Here is a 27340-nt window from a genome sequence, read left to right on the forward strand (position 1 = left end):
GACTTAATTTAAATATTTGTTTCGTAAGAGTGTGGTTGTATTGGGGTGAAAGTGAGAGAAGTCTATGACTAGGTGTTGTGAAAATTTTTACATAGTAATAATTCTCTGGATTTTGATTTAGACAACGGTTGTGATTTTTTCTTCAATTTTGGAGTTTTCACGTTATATTCTTGTGTTATGATTGTGTTTATTTTTCTTCTTCAGCTTTGTTATTTCCTAACAGTATATCAAAGCTTCGGTTCGATAAAATATCACAATTCTTAATATACTTTGTGGTTGAAGCATTGTCTGATCTTCCATGTCAAAAATGAAGTGTGATATTGTGAAGGGGCTGAAAAAAGAAAAAGTAATGTGAAAATTTTGTTTAAGGAGGTTCTAGCTAAATTTATTGGACACACAAATTAAATTTTCTCCTTTCAATAAAATATTTTTTATATACGTACAAGAGCATATATTTAACGTGTGACAACTTTGCTTATGAGGCTAAAAACTCTTGCACTCATAAACTAAAACTAAAACCATGTAAATGATTCATTGTTTCTCACGCTTCCCCTTCACATGTATCTCGCTGGCATCACATTTTCTTCATTATTTTAAGTTGCTTTACATTTTAGGGTCATTGTCCATCTCCAGATATTTGTTAAACATAACAAAAAATAAATAAAAAAAAAAAATTAATATTAAAAAGACAATTTCTTATATTTTTAATGTATTTAAAACACACATTTTGAGATAAATTTTTCTTATTAAAATATTTAAAGAATACTTCAGGAGCACTGTTTAGCATTTTCCTATATTTTAATCCAAAAGACAGCTCAAAGTTACAGCTACACAATTATTATGGAGATGTGGAAAATAAAATCATAGTAGATGACTCCTAACTGGTGATGAAACTTTGGTGGGGAAGAGTTTTTAAATGCAAATAATATATGAGGAACTACTTTCTTAGAGTCTAAAGTGATGAGACAACCTAGTTTGCATTGGTGAGTGAAGTATCAAAGATATATTTGGCTACCAAATTTTTTTCTATATTACAAGTCTAAAGAACTTAAAACTTTAACCCAAAATTTACCCTCATGATTTTAGAACTAGTTCTTATATAGATAGAACCATTCTAACAATTATGTAACTAACTAGACGAACGATGGTCCAACTAAGAACATATAATAACCAATAAAATGTCACACTTTTAACGGGAGTGGGTGGATCTTCTCTGGTGGGTTTTTAACAGGATACCTTAAGTAGTATAAAAGATTATCGTATTCACAGGGATTAATTAACAATTACTAAACTAGTTAAGATTGTTTATTATCTAGACGGATAAAGAGTTGAGTTGTTTATGATAACTAAAGAGAAAATAATGACGAGTACGAGTAAGAACAAGAATAAAAATGTGAAGTTGTAAACTAGTAGAGAGAGGCCAAGGGGTCATGGTTTCCCTCGCAATCATTGATTCTCTATGTCTAGTTCCACTTGAATTCCATTATTTTAACTCAATTACCAATTCCTTTACTAAAACTATTAATTTGTTTGGTCATTCGTGATTAATATTCTTTTTCCTAAATTAACCCCTTGTTTGGTCATACAAAGAGTTTAAATTCAAGAAAAGCATAAAGTGCAAAAAGGTTGAATGATTGGAAGACTAAGATTAAAGTTTGGTCATGCAATAATCTAAGTCTCATTTATCCTATAGGTCCACCAATTAACTACAGTACGGTCGCTGATCAATCAATTGATTATAAACATTCATAGGTTGATCATTCCTAATCATGTGATAAAATCAATAGGATAAAATTAATTGAACTAAAAATAGAAATTCAAACAAGAAAGTAGAACATAAAACTAAGACATGGTATAAGGAATTTCAATTACAAGATCTACCATAAACCCTAGAAGAGTATTTAGCTACATATAATCATGAAGAACACTAAAAGATTCATGAAATTAAGAGAAGAGAATAATCCAAAAATACTTCAATTGTTGTTGGTATTCTCCTCTATGTTCTTCAATCTCTGCCTTTCCAAAACTATCTTCTATGTACAACGTCTTTCAAACTAAAACCAAGAACCCCTATTTATAGTACCAATTACCGCTACCTTTCTTCTTCCCACCACTAGTCTCAACAACTTTCTTTCCCTTGTCACCATAAGGTTTCCCACGGTCTTGACCTTTTCCTCTTTTGTCACTCATAGCCTTGTAGTAGTTAGTCTTGGCTTTTCCATCATCATCACAAATACGGCACTTATCCACCAAAGTTGCAAAGTCTCGGATTTGAGAAAATCCAATAAGATGCTTGATGTCCGGGCGCAACCCACTTTCAAACTTGACACACTTGTCATTCTCAGCTTCCACGGTGTTGTAGTGTGGACTAAACGCACATAGCTCCTCAAACTTCACGGAATACTCCGCCACAAACATGTTCCCTTGCTTGAGCTCCATGAACTCCACCACTTTCTTGTTCCTAATATCAGCCGGAAAGTACTTCCTCAAGAACTCTCCCTTGAACATCTCCCAAGTGATTACCACACCACCAGCTCCCATCCTCAGCTTAGCATTCTTCCACCACTTGTTAGCTTCCTCGCGAAGTACATAGGTACCCAAGGTTAGCTTACTCTCCTCGGTACATCTCATAGCCTCAAAGACAATCTCAACTTCCTCTATCCACTTGACAGCAGCTTCCGGAGCATAGCCTCCAGTGAAAAGCTTCGGATTATGCTTCATGAACCGCTCCAACCTCATCTCATCTTCCCTCTCGGGTTGATGATCTTTAGCCACAATGTTGGTCAAAGTAGCTATCGCATCTGCCATCTGATTGTGACCTCTTCCAGCCATGATCCTGAACAACCAACCAATCCAAGAACATACTTAGAAGGGTAATATCAACAGTGTTATCTCTACACAAATTGAATATATGGGCAACTAATCTTAATTGGTTCCACATGAACCGACCTTGCTCTGATACCACTATTGTAACACCCAAACCCCTTAACGCGAATTTATTAAATATAAATAAATAAAACACTTAAGAAAATTCAGGCATCACATGTTATAATACGAAATCACGGCATAAACGCGTCATGCTAGCACAGCGGAAATTAAAAACGATATTTATCATAGTGCATATCATACAATATCCAAATTGTTCACACAATATCCCTAGGCTCTAGGCCATATCAACAACAAGGATATTATGTTTACAACAAAAAGTAAAGGATTAGCAAGGTCAAATATGCCATCACGGGCTTAATACAATTCAAACGAATAACCCGACCCGGTAAATATCTAATCAGAGCAATTCTATACAACCCAGTCAAAAAGATATACAAAATATATCTAAGGAGTAGTCTAAGCTAAACTCCTCACCAAAAAGCGCACTACCACGAGCACGAGCAATCCTCTAACTCTGATCGGGATCCTCAACCTGAGAATCTGAACCCCCAACGGTCCAGCACATAACACAAAGCATGAGAGTTAGATCACATAATCAAAAATACAAGTGCAAGTAAAAGGGTACTTAAACACTTCTTCAATAATCATGCATATATGATACATTCATACATATTCATCAACAATCTACTATTCAATTATAAGTACATAAACACATATAATCGAATACCCACACAATCAATTATCACTTATCACAATTAGTCAAGTATGTGTCACATATCACTTACCACATAAATGTACACATAACCTAATGCATTCTATTGCGTCAACTTCATGCAATGTCACCCTAGACATATCTAATGCATGTGGTACCGTTTCGTCTTTATTAGAGTATCTCACCTCTAATATTCGTCTTTATCGGATAAATATAATCTGATATCCGTCTTTATTGGAATATCCAATATACAACAACAAAATTCATGAATGCATGTATATGTTTTTCATGAATTCACCAACAATTATTTAGCATAAAGCTCGTCATTTACTATGTGGAACACTATCCAACATACGTCATTATTAAGATTAGCAAAACCTTAATATTCGTCATTTACAACTTCATACATGATTAACAATCATTATAAGCATCAACAAGCATCAACAATTGATGACGTTAGTCATTACATGGAAATAAAGACCATTTTCAAGTGTTTTTAGAGGTTTTTGACCTAAATCATGAAGAATAAGACACTGATTTGAAACTACATGCAAAGGAAGATAGCAGATGAAAATTTGTGAAATTTGAAGTATTTTTCGCCTGGGGCGAAATATTTTCGCCTGGGGCGGAAAAATTGCTGAAGAAACTGGTTTGCTCTCTGTTCTGCCGTTTCAGGCGAAATTCTGGCGCTTGGGGCGAAACTGCTTGCGTTTTCTACACCAAATCACCCAAAAATCCCATTTTTCATGTTATAAATCCCAAAAGAGTTTGTATTCAAGCATAACAAACATGGATAAACACAAAAGGACAGTTCATTTCTCAGATCCACATCATAAACATCGAAAAAGTAAAGATTGAACACTTTTTCATCAAAACTCTCAAAAACACAAAGTTCTTGAGTTTAATCTTTCATAAACTCGTTTTTTAACCATTAAATCCGTCCATTAATCATGTTAAAAGCATGTTAAGCATAATGAGAACCTTAGGAACGATTTCCATCAAGAAAATCCATTCCAAGCTAAAACGAAAATGGGGTGGAGGAAGTTCGGGTGAGGAGAAATCGACATTCTCCCCTTCCTCGGGTCACCCACGATTATGGAACCTACTCTCATACCTGGATTCGAAGAAAACACGACGAAGATCTCGAATCTCTAGCTCTCCCCTTGCCCTAGCTCCTCAAGCTCTCTCTTCCTCTCTTCAAGAACACAAAGAACATGAGAAATGAATTTCTCTCTCTCTTCCTTGCCCCTAATAGGCGCCCCCTCACACACACTCAAGGCCCATTGGGCCTCAAGCCCAATTGACTTGGCCCAATAACACATTAACTCACTCTACTCGCTTAATAACTAAAGTACTCGATAAATAACTCAAGTTATTAACTTAATTAAAATGTCACGTTAAATAAAATATTTTAACACACAAAAATAATAATTTAAAAATTGAGTCGTTACATGCACTTAGAGAACCATGTGAGAGTGTGGTCACTCCATTCAAACCTTGTCATATTTAGCCACAATAATAATGATATAGGGTCCACTTTTTGCATCTTTAGGTTGAGATAATAATCATATAAATGGACCCCATAATATTTAAGACTGATATGTCAAAATTAAAATGAAATGAGCCTGACGAAATAGAGAGGTAGATAATAATATAATACATCAAAGGAAAACGGTGAGATGGTTGGACCATATTGCAAGGGCAAATAAGTAATTTCCGGGGGGGGGGGGGGAGCTTAAAACGTTAACCCAAAATTGGCCCCTCGTGATTTTAGAACTAGTTCTTATAGAACCATTCTAACCAACAATATGAACATTCCAGATCCTGTACCAACTCAGAAAATGAGCCAAGTTTCAAGCACCCTGTTGTAGACAACCAAATTTCAAGCAGCACTATATTTTTGAAGTACATGAAGGGATCCATTTCTTATAATAACCGGATCTTATTAACGATATCATAAGAATATATCCAAGATTTAAAAAAGATTTAACGAAAATATATCCTTAATTTGTCTTAAAATGTATATTTTATTCACCAAAAAAATCTTTGAGTATTTGTCAAGGATAACCAAAGAAATAAAAGCAAACAACTGTCGGGAGGAATTCAACCGGCTCACCTTCGCTGAGGAAAGATTTTCCATAAGCGAAGAAAACAATTTCAAAAACAGCCCCTAAAAAAATTATATATTTGGTCTAAACATCTATAAGGGCTTCTATGAAGTAAATCATATTGTTGGCGACAAAAATTGATACATGATGAACAACCTTGATATGTTACAGCTCTCCAACAACTTTACAATGACTCTTCCTGCTCTGCATTCTGCAGAAGATGTAGTAATAAATTATATACAAATCTAGCATATCATGACTACATCTTGTGCAGATTCTGCAAACTCTCCAAAGATCCTTTCTTGCCTGTACAGAAAGATGTAACAAAAGCTACCTCTCGTGAACATAGACAGGGCCCACGCAAAAAAGTGAGTCATATCTAACATTCAACAAGTGAAATGTGCAGGTAAGTAACAACAATACAAATTGTTGAAGGATATCAAAAGAGGCTTGCGGACAGGCAGAAGTATGGAGCCTTCAGTGTCGGGTAGTTTCTGCTCGCCTAGGCCGCCAAAAGTTTGGGCCTGAAACATTATCTTAAGCCTTAATATTTTCAAGTAATATCCCATAACTCAGATAAAAGAAGCAAATAAAAAAAGACCCATATTGATGAATATTTGTTAAGCAGATGGCACATACCTCGGTTTGCTACTGGAATTGCATCATCATCATCATCATAGTGTGGTCTAAAAGGTGTGGAGTTTCTGTAATTCATTGACTGGGGAGGAAATCTCAAACCACGGACGGGTGATCTTGGTGATTCACTTGGATGACAACCATAAAAGGCAGACACACCTTTGTTGTGATGGCAAGGAACATGAAACATAAATTCGAAGAAAGATAATCATTAATACGTTCATCCATAATCAAAGCAAAACCATGGCATGGCCGCCCACCCCTTCCCCCCAAATCTCACATGCATCTTCAATTGACATAATCTTACCAGATATTTATTTCAAATAAAAAATAAAAAAATCTTACCAGAATATGGTGAATATGTTGCACGGGTATTCCATCTCTCTTCATGTGGTACCCGGGTATTCCATCTCTCTTCATGTGGTACCCGGGTATTCCATCTCTCTTCATGTGGTGTACGACTGTACCATCTCTCTTCATGTGCTGCACGAGTATTCCATCTCTCTTCATGTGCTGCACGAGTATTCCATCTCTCTTCATGTGGTACACGAGTATTGCATCTCATCCCATTTCTCTCGTGATTGTTATAGAAGTTCTCCCTCTTCATGCTCTGCACAGAGTGGTGTCTATTGGAGAATGAAGGGGATGATGGAACCTCCCTCTGAGACTTCAGACGATTTTCTGCATTAACAAAAGAAAACTGATCCGATGGTACGCGGTGTGGTGGCCGTAGTATGTAACCTTTATTGTGCACAGTAAAACCATCGGTACTCCTGGAATTTTCTGGTGGTCGTACAGGGTAAGTGTTGAAAGAGCGAGTAGACTCTGGTATCTGCATCTGCACGTCTCTACATTCTGGGATTTGAAACTGCACTGCATCCATAGGTCGACTAATTCTTGGTGAAACTAAGGGCTGAGCCAGAGAATGAAATGTTTTGCCATGCACTGTCTGTAAATATGGGCCCAATCCCAAGCAAAAAAAAAAAAAACAGTTTATAGCATGAATTGTCTGTTGCTGACATTGACTCAATTGGGTAAAAGATCCGAGCAGAAATTGTGAAACATACCTGTGAATCTATAACTGTGCGATATTGATCAGAGGTCGTCGACATAGGATGCAATGTTGGTGGAGGTGGAGGAGGTGGTGGTGGTGGTGGTGGTGGTGGTGGTGGTGGTGGAGCGAATGGTGGTGGATGTGGGGAAGATGATGGCACATCTTGTGGTAAACGAGGAGCAAAGGACAGAGGAAGTTTACTATCAAGCTGTGACACATTTCCTCCATCAACATTGCAAATCGAATTCAATTCCACATCCAAAGAGGGTGCCACATCTTCCATTTCAAGCTCTCCCTCAACATCTTCCAACACACGCCTATGTTTTTCAAATGCATGAGACACTTGTTGTACTTCATATGCTTCAGAATCATGTTGAGGCGTGACAGCATTGAAGTTCCCTCCATCAGAATCACTCCCTCCATCTTCAACCATACGGGGCATGCGAAATCCAGATAACTGAAAACTTGAGTTGCTGCAGGAGCAAAAGAGATTTTAGTACAGACACCAGCAAAGAGAGAATAATTAAGTCAAACTTTTAATACCAAAGAGTTCGAACCTTCCATATTCGTTAACAAGCATACCCTCCATTTCTCTTATAGGATCATCTAAAGCCCTTTCTGTTCTCAATGAACGCTGCGAGTGAACACCTGTAGAAGCTGAACTGCTATATGAGTTCAGTTCCCTGATGTGTTGGCGAATGGTGGATTCTGGTAGGATTCTTCGCTCCAACCACAGCCTTAACACCTATATAATTTTTAGAAGGTTAACAAGAATAATGACACAAAAAAAAGATGTAAGATTGAAGAGCATATTTGTTTAACTTTTACTGAACAAGAAATTCCATCAACTTGCCTTAAGACACTGCCTACGATTTTCTGGTGCAGTATTTCCAGGAGGGGCAGCAGCAGACAATAGGCGTGGCAGGAATGCTTCCATTGCAGATGGGTATACTGCCCCAACATCTCCTGGAAAATCAGATTTTCATACATCAACAGATACTAAATGCATATAATCTGATATTTTTTTCAACAATGTTCTTTCGTTTTGTTAGGAAGATTCGAGAATAATCAAGAGACAAACAATTACCTTTCGAACCTTGAGAACATTGAGCAATGGAGTCAACAAGAAAAAACAGATCCACTCTCCGACGAAGGCTTGGCTCACTTTCCAGACTGCTTACAAGACTTTCTACCACCTAGATATATCCCCATAGCCAAACCACCCAAAAATGCACATTGTCAGGAAAATATGTAATTTTTTAATTAGGAGCCACAATTTTGCAAATGAAATGACTACATTTTAATTAAATGGTTTAACTACCATCAAGGTCATGAAGATTTAAATCAAAACACATGTGTAGAAAACTTCTTATTCATACTCCAGGACAAATAAATTAAATCATGATCCATGGAAAAGTACCAACTAACACCCTGAATTTCACTCCTTTATTTGCACTTCTAAAAGAATGCCTAAAGCTGCATTATTGATAGTAGTGCATTTCTCTAACACCTGAACAGGCACCAGTATTTCAAATCCAGCACAACATCTTTGAAAATCTTATTGTAACTCTGAATGACAACTGATTTTAAAAAGTCATTTAGGGACTCAGCTAAAGAAGGTGATGTATGAGTGGGTTTATTACTTGGACAAAAACTTTCTGGATGCTTCTAAGTTCAATGTTTCATTGTGTTGATTTGGATCCCTATTTTCCACTACAAAGCTGAACGTAAACTCTAATAGTAATAATAATAATATCCATAAAAAAATAATAATAATAATATCTGTAAAAATAATAATAATAATAATAATAATAATAATAAATACATCGAATTCCTAGGAAGTTGTAGTGACTAGGAATATTAACGGCTAATCTAGGAAGTTATACGGTTAAAGAAATATCTACATATTTCTTACCTCTAACAACAACAACAATATTATTAATAATAATAATAGGCTGCGTCTAGTATGCACTCCCAAAACTGGGGTGTACCGTGCACTTGGCCATTTTTACTGCGGCCCCACCTCATTTTTAAATCTGATTTTTTTAAGAAGCATTGGATGATTACGTTTTTGCCCTTTTGGATTGATTCACTATTCATATCCTTCTTCTCCTTCACAGAACAAGAATAAAGGAAAACACCTCTTCATTCTTCATCCATTCTTTTTTTTTTTTTAACACAAGGAAGGAGAATGAGCAGATGTTCCATCCAATATTCTTAGGTTTGCAAATTAACCTTGATCTCAACTAGTGATTAATTTAAAAGAAAAAAAATTATAAATTGCTGCAACAAGAACAACACAGATTTTCCATCCTTATATCTTTCATAAACAGAGTAACATAGTGGGTTTATTGCTAACAAAATTGAAATTGCAGAGCATAGGAACAGAGCGAGGCACTCAAAGTAAAACACTGAGCACAAATATGAATCACGAGTAGATACGGGTTTTGATTTGGAAGGAGAGTAGCTTCCACAAGTTTCATTAAAAAAGATTTAGATACTAAAGTGATTGAAATCAATAGAAAAGGGAAGAACAAGATACATCAATATATACGTCAAAAAAAAAAATGCATCAATATAAAAGGTAAAAATTGGTTTTGCCCAAAATCAGTTGTCACACTTCAACCTCTCAACCAAAAAATTGTTAGTGACTAAAGTGACTAAATTGTTAGTGACACTTCAATTTTGACTAAAGTGACTAAATCTAACTATTCTCAAAATTGTTAGATTTTTTGGTCTGAAGAATTTTTGGGTTTGATTTTTTCTTTTGAATTTTTGGGAAGAATGACAACTCGATGGTGGTAGCGGAAGAATGAACCTTCGATGGTGGTACCAATTCTTCAAGGGATTTTGAGCGAACTGATACTAGCTAGGGTTTGGGATTTGGGGATGAATCGATACTGGGTTAGGGTTTTGGGGACGAATCCATACTGGGGTTTGGGATTTAGGGAGAATCGCCAATTGATATTGGGTTTGTGGCAGAAAATTAAAGAGGGAACGTGATTTCAAGAAGGAGAAAGATATTTTTGATGTAAATCTATCAATTTCGGAATTTCTTTGTGAATGTTTTTGATGAAGAAGATGAATGAAACTCTCACTGGTTGGAAGAAGAAGAAGATGTGAAAGTGAGAAGGATAAGGGCAAAAATGTAATCACATAATGCTTTTCAATTTTCTGATTTTTCCACCCTCAGGTGGGCCCACGGTGAAACTGTAAAAAAGATGGGGTGTAAGAGGGGGTGCACCTTAGAGGGAGTGCATGTTAGACTTAGCCATAATAATAATAATAATAATATTTTGCACATAAGTTCCATAAAAGTAGAAGTTGTTTATAGGTAGGGACAATATTTTCCTCTCCTTTTAGTTATAGTCAAAGCAAATGTTAATCATTTTGAAGAGGGAGTTTTCCTCTCCTCAACAAACTCCCCCCGTAACCTCTTAACTGCTATGAAGCATGGGTACTCGGCTAAAGTGGCGTAGTACCCGTACCGGGTACTTCACAGGTACTGGTACACATACAGTACTCGTACCATACATACCACTCTGTACCCATTTTTGTTAGGTTGATTCACGGTGGTGAACACCGCAAAAATGTGTTGGTGGTGGAAAATAGTTAAATAGCGGAAAATATTTTGATTTTTTATTGCATTTCAATTCTCTCTTTATTTTGATGGTGGACAGAAAAAGTAAATCTCCGAAGCATAATGATAGTAATTTACTCAAAAAGTATATTTTTAAATATTTTATATACCTTTGTTTTTTAAAATTTGTCGTATTGCGTACCCGTACCTATGCATCATAGCTTAACTGTATTTAATCCCCTTATACACCTCAGCAGCTCCCCTCTCTTCCTAACTCCGACATCTCCTTCTAGAGTACACTTTCAATAACAGGCGGACCTTGGGTCCTTCGGTCCCAAACACAAAAACACAACTCAAATCATTTCCTATCATCATTCTATTTGCATCCTATAGTTAAAAGAATATAGAAAGGAAAAGGAAATAATGCTCATCTTGAAGAATAAGGGTAAATGGGACATCAAAATTGTCTCATCCCAACAGTGATGAAGCCATACTTCCAACAAGTTTTTCAACCATAAACAGAATAATAGGAACATTGTGATTACCAAAAGAAAAAATTATATTTTTCTCGCTGCTTATTGGTAACTCTTAAAATATGAGTTGGGCATTAACTCAACCCTAAAAAACGAATTGTAAGGTGAGGGATGTCACCCACTTAAAACACCCTCCTCAGGCATAGGATTGAATATCTAGAGTGTGACCTTAGTGATCCAATAGTGGATAACCCAGTGGATCTTGGATAAGCTTTGATACAATCTTAAAATTTGGATCGGTTCTAACTCACCCTACAAACCGGCTTGTAAGGTGAGGGATATCTTCCACTTATAAACACTTTTTCAGACCGTGATTATCAACAGTAACAAAGAATGCTCAAGTAAATCTAGATAGCACCCAATCAAAATCCAATAAGAATCAAGTAGATAAGAAGCGCGTGAGGTCATGGATCAATTTAAATTAGTTAAAATTAAGAAAAACTAATAAACTTGAGAGTTATAAATCACTATGAGGTCTCAAGATAGATATATTGGATAACCCTTGACAACTAAAGCTAGTAAAATATAATTCCTTTTTTTATTCCACAAAATCATATTTCTCCAAAAATAGTTTTTTAAAAAATCCCGAACATATTCATTTGCAATCTCATAAGTAGACTTCAAATTAAAACCTTTCACCATATAAACAATTAACATTTTATAGATATGCAGATGGAAGAAAATAAGGATTAAAAAAGGATATTACCTTTGTTGCAAAGCCAAACTTTGCACAGTCAATAGCTATGCGCGTTGCTCGACTAATATTTTCCTTTGTCCTTTTCAATGTCCCAAGCATTGCTTCAAAGTATAACAAAGCAGCATTTCCTGCTTCAGTTGACTTGTCCATAGATCTTGATTGTTGATTTGGCACCGCCCCATCTTTCCCTTCATCAACGGGACCAGATAAAATGTTCTTCTGGAGTACATCAGGACTACAACTTCCATTTTGATGAATATTACTACTGTCTGATGTAGAAACATTGCGAACTAATGTATTTGGAGTTGAACCTTGTGGAATGCAAACCCCCCCATCAGTCAAGGATGAGCTTGCCGGAATGCCCAAAGCACCCTTTTCCCCTGAACAACCATTGGATGTTGATAGAGAAATCATATCCCCCTGTTGTCCCTTACATTTTACCTCGTTTACAACCACATGCCTGAACCGAAAGAAGATACATAAACTTTCATGAATTAAAAGAAATAAAAATAGATTACTTTCATTAAACAATTGTGTTTTTCCATTTTCTTTATCGTTAAAAGATTTACTAATATAGTTTATTCTATAAAACTCCATCGAACCAGTGTTGTTGAATGCTGAAAATAGTGGTTTGACAACACAGATGAGCATATCGTGGATCGTGAACAATAGCGGATTGTTCAAATTCCTCTATGATATAGCACCGCTATAGCCTCTATTTGACAACACCGCACCAAACATGACCCTATATAATTGAATTTGATAGAGAACAATAAAAAGTTTATAATGGAAGGGGTAATGAATTCACCCAAGAAGGTTATGCCAAGTGAGCAGGTGGTTAGTGGAATGTACAGAAGAACCGCCTGGACAGGCAGCAACATGCAAATGGAGTGAGGGATTTTTAAGATTCTGGGAACAAGTAAAAATGATCAGGGAAGGGGAAGATAATTAGGAAGGGACATGAGACATGAAACTCATTTGGATTATGGGAAGATATTCAGAATTCTTCTTGAGGGGGCAATTTTCTCTTATCGGTTTTCTTGTGAAAGGAGGCCTCCTCCATTCGTGTTCTTAATTCAGTGCTGTCAGGAGTTGTTATTTCTGTTTTTCTTAATCAACACATGTACCTATCAGATTCTAAGCTGGAAAACAGAACTACTTGCAGAAGTATGATTATAACTAGGTAAGCCTAAGCATGGACAGACTCTGGGGAATAACATAAGTTTATGCACATTTGAAGAACCATTTTTGAAATTCGTAAATCTCAGCCTTTTGAAAAGACTTAAAATGGCTTATTTAGCACTTTGCTCATGAGCTAAAATTTTTTTAGCTTCTCTAGAAAAGTTTCCTCCATTATGAAGATTAATGATAACAAAATAGAAGTAAATTTTCACAACCACCAAAAAAACAAAATAAGCAGGCATTAAAAATGGTTTATTTTTCTTTGTCCTTTCTATCTTGCTTAAAGGTCTTAGATACTCAGAAACTAGTTTTGTAACAATCAAAAAAATATGCTTACGTGTCATTGATTTGACTGCGGTCATCAGCTGTTCCCTTCATATCCTCGCATTCAACCATAAAATTCTGAGGTGTGCTGATACATTTTTGAGGCAACAATTCGCCACTTTCATTAGGACCTGCCACAGGATCAAAATTTATTCCATGACGATCTAATGTATCAGACGTATTTGAATGGATTGCAGGTCTGATACTTTCGTCAGCCTTTGGTGAATCTTGGTTGCCTCCAACTTGAAAACATTTCACATCAAGATTAGGAGAAAGTTTTTCATGCATCAGAACTTGTGAATCTATTTTAGCAGGCGCACAAACCACAGAATCACTAGGCTCTTCACCAATTTGGTGTTTAGCACCTGGGATGACATCGTTGCCAGATTCATGTTGTTGAGACTTGGCCAACTGTTTATCCTCTTCAAAAGATGACTTATTCTCTCTAAAAATCATTGGATTTGAACAGGTTGAAAAACTACACACACGGTTATCAGAACAGTCAATGCCACAAGAGTCCGACCCTTTCAATTCTAAATCATTGCCTCCTTGGTTATCAATAGCCATACAAGAACATCTCTTGATCGTAGATATACAGGATCTACCACTTGATGTCATTATAGAAGGTGGTGATTCAATACAAGCTCTTTCTTCAGCAGCATTGGCAGACATTGCTTTTAAAGCACGATGGATGCGTTTAGATGGAGGTAAAAGAGATTCATCATCCACAGAGCAGCCAAATAATTGGTCTTTCTTAACTTTAGAAGCATGTGACCCATTTTCAGAACAGGGAGCTAGTAACTTAGGAGAAACATTACCCAAAACTCCATTCAACGCCGATGAGTCTCCATCAGCAAGGCAACCATTTTCACAATTTGAGGATGTGACTATCTGCAAAGGTGTACCGACAATAGCTTCCTTACAGCTTTTCTCTCGTACTTGTGCAATTCTATTGTGTTCTTCCTTGGTGAATGATGAGTTAGCCATTCTAACTCTGGCTCGCTTCAAGAGGGGCAAGTGTTCATCTCCCTCTTGGTCAGAGCATCTCTCTTTCGGAATTTCAGAAAAATTATGCAAATGTGGATTGGTATTCTGAGTGCCAACATTCTTGGTTTTCCTCATCGTGTTTGGTTTTCTTTTCTTCTTACCAACTACAGCCTTCGTTTCACGATCAAGGACTTTGTTTAACCCAACTTCATATTTAGAGCACTCGATAATATCAGATTGTTCAAGTTTTAAAATAGAATCTATTGCACTTCCCTCATTTAAGCTACAGGCGTCAGAATTGATTGTATTAATTTCAGAACCATTTTCATCCATGCTAACATTTGAGGCAAATGCAGATGAATTGGTATCATTACAACCAAAAAATTCAGGTGAATTCCTGATATGTTTAATCCTTCTAATAGTTTTTTTCTGAATTGCATCAATTGATATGTTGCCACCATTATTTACACCATCACTACGATGTACAACAAAGTTTTGGATCTGTGATGAGCTTCTGAACCTTTGAACTGGTTCGATTCCCAGTTTCACTGGCAAAAGTGATTTTACAGTTGCAGTTGCAACAGTATCAGCAGTAGCCTTTTTGATATAAGATTCATCCCTTGGTGCGACAACTGAGTCGTCCTCAACTGCATAAACTAGCTCAGGGTTGCCAGTCACTGAATTTGGTGATTTTATTTGTGAATTGATTGTCCAAGGAGAATCCACATGATCTTCGAATCCTGAATTGGCAGATACGTCAAGTGAATTTACCGCATCTGCATTAGCAACTTCACCACCAGAGCTAGTTTCATCAACTCGGGTTCCTCTGTTTAACTTTTCATAACATTCAATAATCTCCTGTACTGCGCGAACAAAATCAGAACCCCTTCCTTGGCGATTGGCAAGAGACTGCTTCTTCTCTTCAGTAAATGCCTCAATATCAGCAGGACTGCAGAAAGCACTGCAGAACAGGATAAAATTTCAAACTAAGACAACTTGCAAGCAGAATAAAATTCAGGCTTGTACATGGGTAAACAACTAAATGCTAAGAAAGAGATTTCACATTGCAAAACAATTACACAAGCTCTTAAATGCAACATAATCAGCTTAAAAATTTATAAAACTGAACCGTGAACCATTCATTCAATCAAACCATCGAATTGGAAATTGAAATTTCAAAACTTCCTTTACTATCCTTCCATCCCCTTTAATTTTGTGTAAATAATTTCTTCCCCTTCCACCGCACAAACCTAGGATTCAATCAACACCAAATCACATCAAACTGGAAATTCAAAATCTCCTTTACCATCCCATCTTCCCCTTTCTATCCGGTGTAAATCATTTCCTCCCCTTCATCCGCAAAAACACTGGATTGGATCAACATTAAGTCATATCATACATTACTCAATCATAACAAATCTTTGTTGAAATATTTGAAATATTATGTTGTAAATAATTGGATAGATATAGATCATATTCAAATCAGCTATATGTCTATCCTGCTATAACAATATTTCTAATATCTCAATAATCTTCTATGATTTGAAAAAGATATTGTTTTCATTTATTTCCTATTTTCTTCCTTAATTGTTATCGTGTATTCTTTCCTTTCATATATTTGCTATCTGTCATCAATTAGGCAGAAATCTGTCACCTAAATGGTAGTTATCATTTTGTTTTAGTTATGGGAGAATGTATGTTATCTATCCATTTGTGCATTTATATAGAAAAGTCATTACAGAACCATTATTTCTCATGGTGTCAGAGGTTCTTATGAGGACTCTGATGCAACTGTCCCTACTTTCTAAAAACCTAAGGCCCTCACCGCCACAGCCCATTCTATTTGACCCTATTACAATCAATACTCCCATTCCATGAATTCAGAATTAGGTAGTTTTACAGCTGGATAGAAAAAATTATTTACAGTGGATGAGACTAGTGAAGGTGGCTTTAACGGCAAAGCAGTGACCTAATCTCTTTGACAATCCACATTAGAGCCACAATAAATAAACACAAAATGCAGGATGTTGAAGACATAAATTGAGACCCAAAAGTACATTTTATTTGAGACACCATTGGGGAGCATTCCAAAATATTTTTTGAAAACAGAAAACCTCAATCTATAATCTAAGAGTTAAGGCATTGATTCTCCAAATCAAATCAAACACTTGATTCTCACTACTGTAAAATATAGAGAGCAAACGAACATGGTCCAAACAAAAGCAAAACCATAACTAGGACAATTTATGGACTGCTACAAACCTAGGCAAACCGGCAGAAATTGAACCAGTATCCGACAACCGAGGCAAGGTAAACCTTATTTATATCTCTGGAAATGGAAGTAGAACCTCAACTTCAAACAAACTTGATGTTCAGACTTTCGACAAAGAAGAGATTGAGAAGCAGCATAACATCATTGAAACTTTAAGAGCCAGCTCAGTCTCTTTTGTTCATTCAATTAAGGGTCTAATTTTCAACATGTACGGTCTCAGATCACAGATTCAGGTAGAACTGGCCACATGATCCACTCCTCACATATTTTTAAAACCTAGGAGCATAGTTCTGATATTAAATCCATCTTGGCGGCTGATGGAAAGTACATTGTGGCTAAAATCTCTCGCCGACTATCTCATTAAAAATGTTCCGTGTATTCCAATTGCAAAGATCCCTAACAGTCTTCTCTCTCATTAACAACTACGAGCATTGACTGCCTGATTATTATTAACTCTTTTTGCTGTGTTTCAATTTCAGGAAAAGAGGTCTACGGGGATGATTGGAGTTTGGACAACGAACTACATTGATTTTTATTTATGTTATTAGGTCTTTATTTATTATATAAATTTAATAACTATGCACTGGGTCACCAACTCACCGGCAATGCAAGAAAACTTGACAGAGACATCCAATCATATTTCACCATGGTGCTACATTGTAATAATACTACCTAAAATATTTGCACAAATACCAACATGGTGGAAATATGATTGGATGTCAAAGTTAAATGTTATTACACTGTAAGTGCATTGTTATTAAATCTTACAAATAAATTGGCAGTTATTTTTTTTACTTTTGTGTTTTAGCTACGATTCTTCCACCATCAGCCATACTTGCTTTCTATTTGTTAATACATTCGTGCGATGATGGGGAAATATGCATCAATGAACAAACATTATCATCGCAAGAGGATTGCAATTATTGAAACCATCAATTTGCCTTGGTAAAAGAAGAGTATTAAAATAGACAACATACTCTCAAATTTTCCAAATATCTATGCAAAAAGAAAGCCACCTTAACATAATATTAATATTATTGATTATTGATTTGACTCCTCTAAAGTGAGGTATTCACTTTATCCAGAAAAGTGGAGGAGTTGCAAGGAAAATCAAAAGTTCAGCTCATGATAAAATAAATGCACACACATACGTGTATATAACAAACTATGAAGTCAGATAAATTCACATACTTGATTTTATCAACAACGTCAACAGCATCTTTCGCATATCTACCTGCCTAATCAACGGATTCTAGAAAGAATTATTATTTAGATGGAAAATCATTTATCAACACCACAACCTTTAATGAATTTCCAAAAAATATCAAATTCCTTGCATATAAATTAGAATACGACACGTCCACACCATAATAAAGCCTTACTATTTACTGTGATATCCCTAGGTCAAAAACATGATATTAACAATATCATACAGCTAATGTAACTATGTGTGGCCTTAGTTTTGAGATGATGTTAATTTGTATGGCATAAGTTTTGAGATCAAACAGTATACATTCAATTCCCAAAGTTATACAACATGTTATTGTGAAGACATAGTAGTGGCAAATTCAATCAAATAAGATATAGATTAGAATACATACATTTGTTCGGTTCCAAAGAAGAGAACAAATACTTTCTTCGGATCAGTCGAGTAGCCCCATTTCTCCGGCTGACTTACCTGCCATCAACAAAAGAATTTAATCAGCCAAATTAGATCTCTGTAAAAGAAATCAAGTTAAATAAGATCTATCAACAAAAAAAAAAAAAAAAAAACTATATTATATACGATCATAAAAAATAAAAAATCAAGACACAGTCCCATGATTATTTAACCCTCTAACCTCAAATCCCTACTCCCTACCATCAGTTTTCCATCACCGTTTCTAATCAAATTCCGGAAAACCATTAAACTTCACTCAAGTCAAACACAACACTGAAGCTTTGCATTAAACTAAATATAACCCTAAGATTATCATCAGAATTAAATATATCCCTAAGATTGTCATCAGATTAAGCCAATGTCCATGTGAACCAAGTCATAAATCATAATACCACACAAGCTACCAGAAACCAGAAAATCAAAGTCAGACACAATAACTTTCAATTCAATACAACAAAACAAAACCTCCAATCAACTCAATCAATGATAAACATTTCACACCACACACCAAAAAACAGCAGAAAAAAAAAAGTGCTATTCATTCTAAACAGCATAATTAACGAAGAAACTCGAACATTAACTAAAGATTAACAAAACAAAACTCATACCGTTGCAGGCCAGGCAGGGAAGCCTTTAACCTTAGCAAGCACAAGATCGCCGACGTTCCAATGCCGGCAAGTAACAGAACTAGCCGCCGTTGATTTCTTGGCGCCTTTCTTACGACCAGGCGCCATGGCAACAACACAAAACTGCTCCAATTAAACGAACAACAATAACTGCATAATCAAACAACAACAATAAGAAATTAAAAAAAAAAAAAAAAAAACTCGATCAATTATGAAACGGTGCATAATTAAGTGACATTGAAAAAACTTACCGGAGAAAAACGAGAGAGAAGAAAGAGGTGAATGAAAAACCCTAATTGAAGAGTGAAAGTGAATGAAGAAGAAGAAGAAGATGAAAGTAGTTGAAAGAGGTGGAAGAGCGGCCTAGGGTGCGCAGTGAAGCTAGTGTTGTTTTCAATCCATACTGCTCCCTCCGTCAACTGCGCCCTTTAGCTCTCTCACTAACAAAAAAAAAAGATGAGCCCCTTTATATTACTTATTTATATTACCTTCAGAATTGAGGCTTTTGACGGCTAAAAAAAAAAAAAAAAACCTAAATTTCAGTGTTGTAAAAAAATATCTTTTAGTCAAAAAAATAATTAATAATTCTCAACTACTAGTATTTGACTCATTTTACAGTATTTTTGTTTTTTAATTTTGTTTTCGACTAATTCACTGTTTTGGTCGCGAAGTATAAAAAATTACTGAAATTCATGCACTGTAGGGATGATCGTATTCAAACCAATCCAAAAATAAAATCGCAAACCAAATCGAAAATCGCAAAAACCGCATTTGATTTGGATGACTTTCTTAGTGTCTTTTATACACTTTAACTCTTTTAATCTTTACCATGTCTTGTTAATTTCAATAATCATGTACTCCCTCTATCCTAAAATATAAGGGAAAATTGATCAAACAAAGTTAATGTATTTAGTTCAAATTCTTAACCAGATACATTAACTTTCTTTAACCAAATTTCTCTTATATTTTGGGACGGATAGAGTATTATTTTTCTTTTTTGACCAAATTCCATAGTCATATAAAAAAATTGACCAAATTCATTAATACGATAATCATATATTAAATGTAATTAAATATGTAATTTTTTAGAAAGAATAAATAAATATGTATTTTAGACTACATTAATTATTTAAATTATAGTCAAAATTCAGGGTCTCAATTTTTCTTTTGAGTAATAATTGAATATCTCATTTTATGTTAAAATAATATGTATTTTAATAAATTCTCACTCTTTTTTAAAAAAAAAATTGCCTTGTATTTTTTTATATATAAATTAGCCCACTCAAATTGCCACCAGAGAGAATCAATTTTAAGACATTAAAGAGGAGCACACTCTCAGGTTCCAAGTCAATACCACCAAAACAGCCCATGTGCCTCATTTTATGTTAAAATAATTTAATAATTTAGCAGTATTTTAATAAATACTCTCTCTTTTTCTTTTGTATTTTCTTTATTTATTGATTTTAATTTTTTGTGTAAATCAAATATTATTTGTGTGTAACTGTATAACTTGATTCTTATTCGTAGGGACATCGATCGCATTATATATGCGAAAGTTGATGTTCGAACTCTGAACACGCCACTTATCCAATTTAAGGGTGAAATTTAGTCACTATGATACTTGACAAAAAAAATCCTTCGAAACATACCACAATGGATGGCAAATGTCTCCCTCGAGATATTTAACACTATTGTATTCTCTCCAGGCTAAATTTGAATTCATGACTTCTAATTAAGAAGAACATTATTTAGTCCACAAGTCATAGCTTAACTGATAAAAAATTGCTGAAATTGTTAGCCTAAATGCCATTACCGGGGTTATATGTATTGGGACACATAATTGTGATACTTTTTTTAAGCTTTTATATTAAATAAAATCTTATAATATTAATATCAAATTTACTTTAATTTCCTTTAAATGAGATAATTTCGTTTTCAAAAAAAAAAAAAAAGAGATAATTTTTATACCTTTTTTTTTTACACATATACCCTATGTTTTTCATTATCACGTAGCTTTCTCTATATTTGTCACCAAAAAAAAAAAGTTGATTTTTCTATTAAAAATGGAAACAAGTATATATCTCTTATATTTGTGGCATCTGATCATGTATCTAGCTTGTATTGTGCACACATCCATAAATGTGATACTTATTTTAAGTTTTCATACCAAATAAAATAAAATCATATAATGTAACCAAAAAAAAAATCATATAATATCGAATTTCTTTTAATTTCTTTCTTTTGGTAGAAATTTCCTCTTAATCAATATATAATTTAAAACGTGAGATTATTTGTATAGTATTTTTTTTTAAACCAGTTTGTATAGTATGTTTTAAGTTTTCCTATTATGTTTTTTTTTTTCTTTTTTATAATACCTATTATGCTTTTTATTAACGACATACCTTCTTTGTATAATTGTTTTTTTTTTTTTTTTGTATAATAATTGTAACATGTTCCATTTATATGTATCTCTTACCATATAACTTTTTTTGCTATAATTATAATTGCGATATATGTTCATGTATTTCCAACTGTACAAAAAAAAAAAAAGGTTCATGTATCTTCCATATCATAAGGTTCATGTATCTTTCTTATATTGTGTCATATTCCTTTAAATGTGATGCTTATTTTAAGTTTCATTTTCATATAAAAAAGGGTAAAAATGTGAAAATTTTACCACGAGATTAATCTGGTTTGAGAGTCGGTTATAAGTTATAACATCAAGTGGTTTCGGCCTCTTCCGATCGCAATTGCGCAAATCGTGGTCCCCCTACCAAGTTTAGCGTTAATCACCACTAAACAAACTAACGATTGATATTTTACACCTTTTTTCTAATACTTCCTTCATTCCTTTTTATTTATCGTTTGGGAATCGTGCACACTATTCATATAATCTACTTTGATCATAATTTTCTACTAATATATAAAAATAAATATTAGCAAATAAGATGTTGTCCAATATGTCTCGACCAGAATTTTCAAAATATAAATTTTTCATAATTTTTAAAACCACAAATAAAAACAATAGAGGGATTAACTTTTATACATATTGTGTTTTTTAATCATGTACCTCATTGGTATTGTTGTGTATGTAATATGTATAATTGTGATATCGCAATCTTTTCTACTGAAAAAAAATCTATTCAACATTAATTTATTAATTTTTTTTAGTGTTCGATCTGCTAAAAAATAAGAGACTGGACATAACAACTTTGGTTGTACTATGTTTGATTTTAAAATTGTTTCTGATACTGGACTAACAGTGAGTCAAAGGACAGGACAAAAACAAAATTTTTTGTCCCCACTAAATCACGGGACAACTTTTTGTCCTATGCACAAGTGGTCTAAAATACAAAAATAACATTTTGTCCACCAAACATCGTACAACGCAAAATTTGTTCAACATCTTACATGTTGCATATCAAACGGATATTTGAACCCTTACGTTTATTTTAGATTTAAATTTTGTCTCTTACGTTTAAAAAGTTTCAAGTTAGTCGTCATTTTATACAAGTTGATGTTTAAATTGTCATTGTGGCTAACAAATTTGCATATGCGGATAACTTAGGAGCGCGTCACGTTAAAGTTTTAGATGAAATTAACTCAAAATTTAATATAAAGTTTGATGAAATTACTTCAAATTTTAACGAAAATGATGAACTTATATTGACATCAATCACGTAAGGGATCAACTTAAAATTTTTTAAACGTGAGAGGTTAAATTAAAACATAAAATAAACGTAAATGACTAAATATGAAATTAAGCCTTTAAAATAATACTTAAATTTATTCAACAATCACAAATAATAAAATAATAAATTGTGAAAAAAAAACAAAATAATAAGTTAAAATTAAATAAATTTTATTTTCATATGAGTACTTAATTTTTACATTATTATTTTTAATCAAAATCAACATTGTAAAAAATTGTTTATTCATTAAAAAATATATTTATTTTGATTTTATTTTATGTTCCACTCGTAAAAAATAAGGTGAGCACTTTCAATACTTTTCATTGACAATATATATATGAACACCTTTAAAATTGAAATTCTACGAACTTTACGTTGTATTCATATTTTCCATTATTTTTTTAATTAAAATATATAGTTTCCTCGAATTCACAACTACCAACACATAGTAAAGAATTCAAATGTACCATTATGCGACGAACCAAATTATCATTTGTTGGTAATCTATTATTTAATAACTATCACACAAAAGAAACGCCTTCAAAGAAACAATCTTGTTCCAATTAACATATTTATGGGCATCAAATGTTGTCAAGAACAATATGAGTTAATAAATCATAAGCTTCACTAACAGAATAACCTGTATCATGGTTATGATTCCACTTCCATTGATCATCAACCTATAACAAAAAGTGATCCAAATCAACACAACACTCCATTTCAACCCTTCTCCCATGCAAACAGATTATGATGCCATCCCCACCTGTCACCTAACGTCCCACCCCCGGCCTCCGACACATCTCCTCCACTGTAATGTTTTTTTATCAACAGACAAAACAAAAAGTCTAGTAAATCTAACATTAAAAGGTTCATTGCCTAACCAAATATCTTTCCAAAAATAGGCTTGCTCACCATTACCAACATTTCTATTAATGTTATTCTCGAACCAACAACTTATGCTCAAACCTAACTATTCTCTAGGATCACACACGTGTTTCCAGCACCACGACACATTCTTCCCATCTCCCCTCACTCGCCCATCTTCCGAGCCATAATTAGCAACCAACGCCTTAAACCGCAACCCCTTTTGGTCTACCAACAACCTCCAACTTCATTTTCCTAAGAGAGATAGGTTAAATTCTCTAACCCTCATAACCTCCAAAGCCTCCGACCTCTATATCAAAGACAAATTTTTTCCAATTTCACTCAATTAATTTTTCTAAAATCTTCGCTCCCTCTTGTAACACCCCAATTTTTATTAGTGTCATTTATATTAGTATTTGTGTTTATTTAATTTCATATGATGTGTTTTGTGTGCTCTTGTGTCCTTATTAGGGGATTAGGATAGAGGAGAATGAATTATCCTAGCAATGTAGGAAGTATATACTGATGACTTGAACCGGTATATTATACTTTTATTTTTGACTTCAAGTAATTAAAGTTGTTTTATCCGCTGCGAGTTTTGAAAAATCATTCTAAAATTAGAATATTATGAATATTGTGATTAGGAATTTATCTCATCTCATATATGATAGTTATTAGTTGAATTTTAGGTCAAATACATTCAGAAGTTCTTTAAGTTTCATACTTATAATAGTTAGATTTTTAAATTTATTAGATAACAAATACGTACTTTAAGTCCTTTATTAGGTCACAAGACAAAGATTAAAAGTTTGAGATATGCAAAAACAAAGAATACTTTGTTATATATATTATGGAGGAAAGAAAGAATGTAGAAAGATAGTAAAATAAAATGGTTTTGATTGCCACCTTCTTACTTGTGACCTTTTTCTTGTTGTACATAAAATAACGACTTTCAACTTTTCTGCAAAACAAAAAAGGTAGATAATGAAAATCCGAGTAAAAATAGTGTTGAAAAGATGATTAGAGAAAGAAAGAACAAAATGAGAGTGTGAGAAAAAATTTAGTTTGAAATGAGGTAGTATAATAGTAGGCTTAATTGCATATTCGGTCCCTTATGTTTATTTTATGTTTCAATTTGGTCCCTTATGTTTAAAAAGTTTTGAGTCGGTTCTTTTTGTCAAATTTTTGTTTAAATCGTCGACTTGTCTAATGAATTAGCGCACGTGGACCACTTAAGAGAGTACTATGTGAAAGTTTTAGAAGAAATTAACTCAAAATTTAACGAAAATGACCAACTTATGTTAAAATCAATAACATAAGGGACCAATTTAAAACTTTTTAAACATAAGAGACCAAATTAAAACATAAAATAAACATAAAGGACTAAATATGCAATTAAGCCATAATAATAAATAAATTGTACTATATATAAAGAGAGAGTGAGAATGAATTTGAAATTCAAATGAAAATAAAAATAAAGTGTGTGAATTTAAAAAGTGAAATTTGTAGTTACTATTGATTTTTGGACACATGTCAATCATGCAACTATGAAGGACAAATTAATCTTTTAAACAACCATTTCCTTTCTTATAAGTTTTTATGTTTAAAGAACCTATTTGTTACCTAAAAACTTAAAGGATTTGTCTGTTATAAAGATAACACTTAAAGGACATATATGTTAAAAACATATTGATTTTGATTCGGTTTGATTAAATTTCAGAAAGATATTGTTAAATTCAATCCAATGTAATTAGTTTTCATAAAAGAAGATTAAAAAAATGAAATAAAAATCAGTTATGTGTTTTCTTTTAATCCGGTTGCATATGGATTTTTTTACGTATGCTTTTACCCGTGGCTCAAACACGATCCATTCTCATAATTTTTTTTGGTACAAATAATTTGTTTTTAACCATTTAAGGCCTGTTTGGTGCGCATGATAGGATAATGATAGGATATGATATAAAACAGGATAAGGATAGAATATGATATCATCAGGATAACAGTTATCCTATCTTGTGTTTGGTGTACACATGATAACAAACATGATAACTATTATATCATGTTTTTAATACATACTTGCTCATAATAATATGATAAGATATATAAAATATTTAAATGACAAAATTACCCTTGTAAATCAATTGTTATTTTTTTTAAATTATTTTGTAATACTTTGAATTTTTTAAATAAAAAATATAAATAAGTAATCAAATAACTTTATATAGTTTTAAATAAAAAACATGAGAAAATAATAAAGTTTAATTTTTTATATGAATCATGATCAAATAAATAACCAAATGATATATACATGTTAGATAAGCTAAATAAATATATGATATATCTCATACGTAAATAATAAAAATACCATTGCAAAATAATTATATTTAATTTCTTATAAAATTTAAATTAATATCTATATTTTACGATTTTTTAATAATTAGTTTACTTTAAAATATTGTAATTTTAGTATAATTTTGATTTTTTTAGATTATGTAAATTACAAAATTACCCTTGTGAGAAAATCACATGTATATTTAAAAATTAATTATTTTATTATTAATTTACTATCAAATTATTTTATTATTTATATTTTATTAATTTTCATTTTTTTATTTTAAAATATATTTTATAGAATAAATCAGTAATTTTTTTTATCCTATCCTGCTGGTAACCCGGCTCAAATTCAGGATAAAAATTTTAACTAGAGAGACATGATAGGATAAGCTACAAGATTAACTTATCATATCCTGTTGTGTCACCAAACACTGGACTGAAACAGGATATGATACAGTTATCCTATCTTGTCTCTTATCCTGTGCACCAAACGGGCCCTTAGTTTTTTTACCTTAAAAATCCTTCAATCATTATCTAATTTTTTTAGAAAAATAAGTATTTTTTTAAAAAAAATGTACAATTTTAATTCTTAAACTCAAAATTTAGAATTGTCAAATAGAGTCTTTGTCACTAGTCACTAGTGCTTTTGTCTCAACTTGATACGTTATAACTTTTTATATAAATCAAAAATATTTATTTGACAAATGTAAAGACCAATTTCTCAAGTTTTTTTTGTTTTTTATTTATTAACTGTAAGAATATATTGAGGGTTTATATATTTTCCTGAATTTTGTTTATATATTTTCCTGAGTGGCAATTAAGAATGAGAGAGAAATCCGAAGGTTTTGGCGCCCTTTCTCTCTGCACCATACGCTCAAACAACTCATTGCCGCCTTCTTTCTCCTCTCTCTCTCTCTCTCTCTCTCTCTCTCTCTCTCTCTCTCTCTCTAACAATTTCTGCATTTCATTATTTCATTCTTTTTCTCACATGTTCTAATTATTTCTTATACCTTAGTTAACGTTCAGAACAATTAATCACCGGAATTAACCACCGCATTAGCTCTAATCCAATTTTCATTTTCCCGCCAAATCAACCATGGCTTCAATTTTCCGACGGAGAAAACTATTATCACCGTGAATTTCTTCCACAAAAAATAAACGGTTAGTTTCTGTATTGAATTTGATATTTC

General features: G+C 33.3%; 1 protein-coding gene across 1 annotated transcript; it reads right to left on the reverse strand.

Annotated features, from left to right (window-relative positions):
- Positions 1–5586: 5586 nt before the first annotated feature.
- On the reverse strand, positions 5587–19774 carry LOC123890619 (protein HUA2-LIKE 2-like). The gene is made up of 12 exons (XM_045940258.1): positions 19512–19774; positions 19243–19410; positions 18576–18652; positions 13729–15663; positions 12219–12669; positions 8487–8595; positions 8253–8365; positions 7957–8144; positions 7413–7872; positions 6691–7294; positions 6349–6504; positions 5587–6233 (listed from the first exon to the last, which is right to left on the reverse strand). Exons 2-12 carry the CDS (start codon positions 19366–19368, stop codon positions 6187–6189), a joined length of 4266 nt encoding a protein of 1421 aa, XP_045796214.1. The 5' UTR covers positions 19369–19410; positions 19512–19774; the 3' UTR covers positions 5587–6186.
- Between the last annotated feature and the right edge of the window lie 7566 nt (positions 19775–27340).

Source organism: Trifolium pratense, linkage group LG6 (assembly GCF_020283565.1).
Source record: "Trifolium pratense cultivar HEN17-A07 linkage group LG6, ARS_RC_1.1, whole genome shotgun sequence".
In the NCBI taxonomy this organism is placed as follows: Eukaryota; Viridiplantae; Streptophyta; class Magnoliopsida; order Fabales; family Fabaceae; genus Trifolium; species Trifolium pratense.

What these genes read in the sequence shown, in the direction of transcription:
- LOC123890619 (XM_045940258.1), bottom strand. Translation starts at nt 19,368, where the DNA reads ATGGCGCCTGGTCGTAAGAAAGGCGCCAAGAAATCAACGGCGGCTAGT. An exon ending in TCCCTGCCTGGCCTGCAACG is followed by an intron (nt 18,653 to 19,242) that starts GTATGAGTTTTG and finishes TGTTGATGGCAG; the next exon opens with GTAAGTCAGCCGGAGAAATG. An exon ending in AATTCCAGTAGCAAACCGAG is followed by an intron (nt 6,234 to 6,348) that starts GTATGTGCCATC and finishes ATAATGTTTCAG; the next exon opens with GCCCAAACTTTTGGCGGCCT.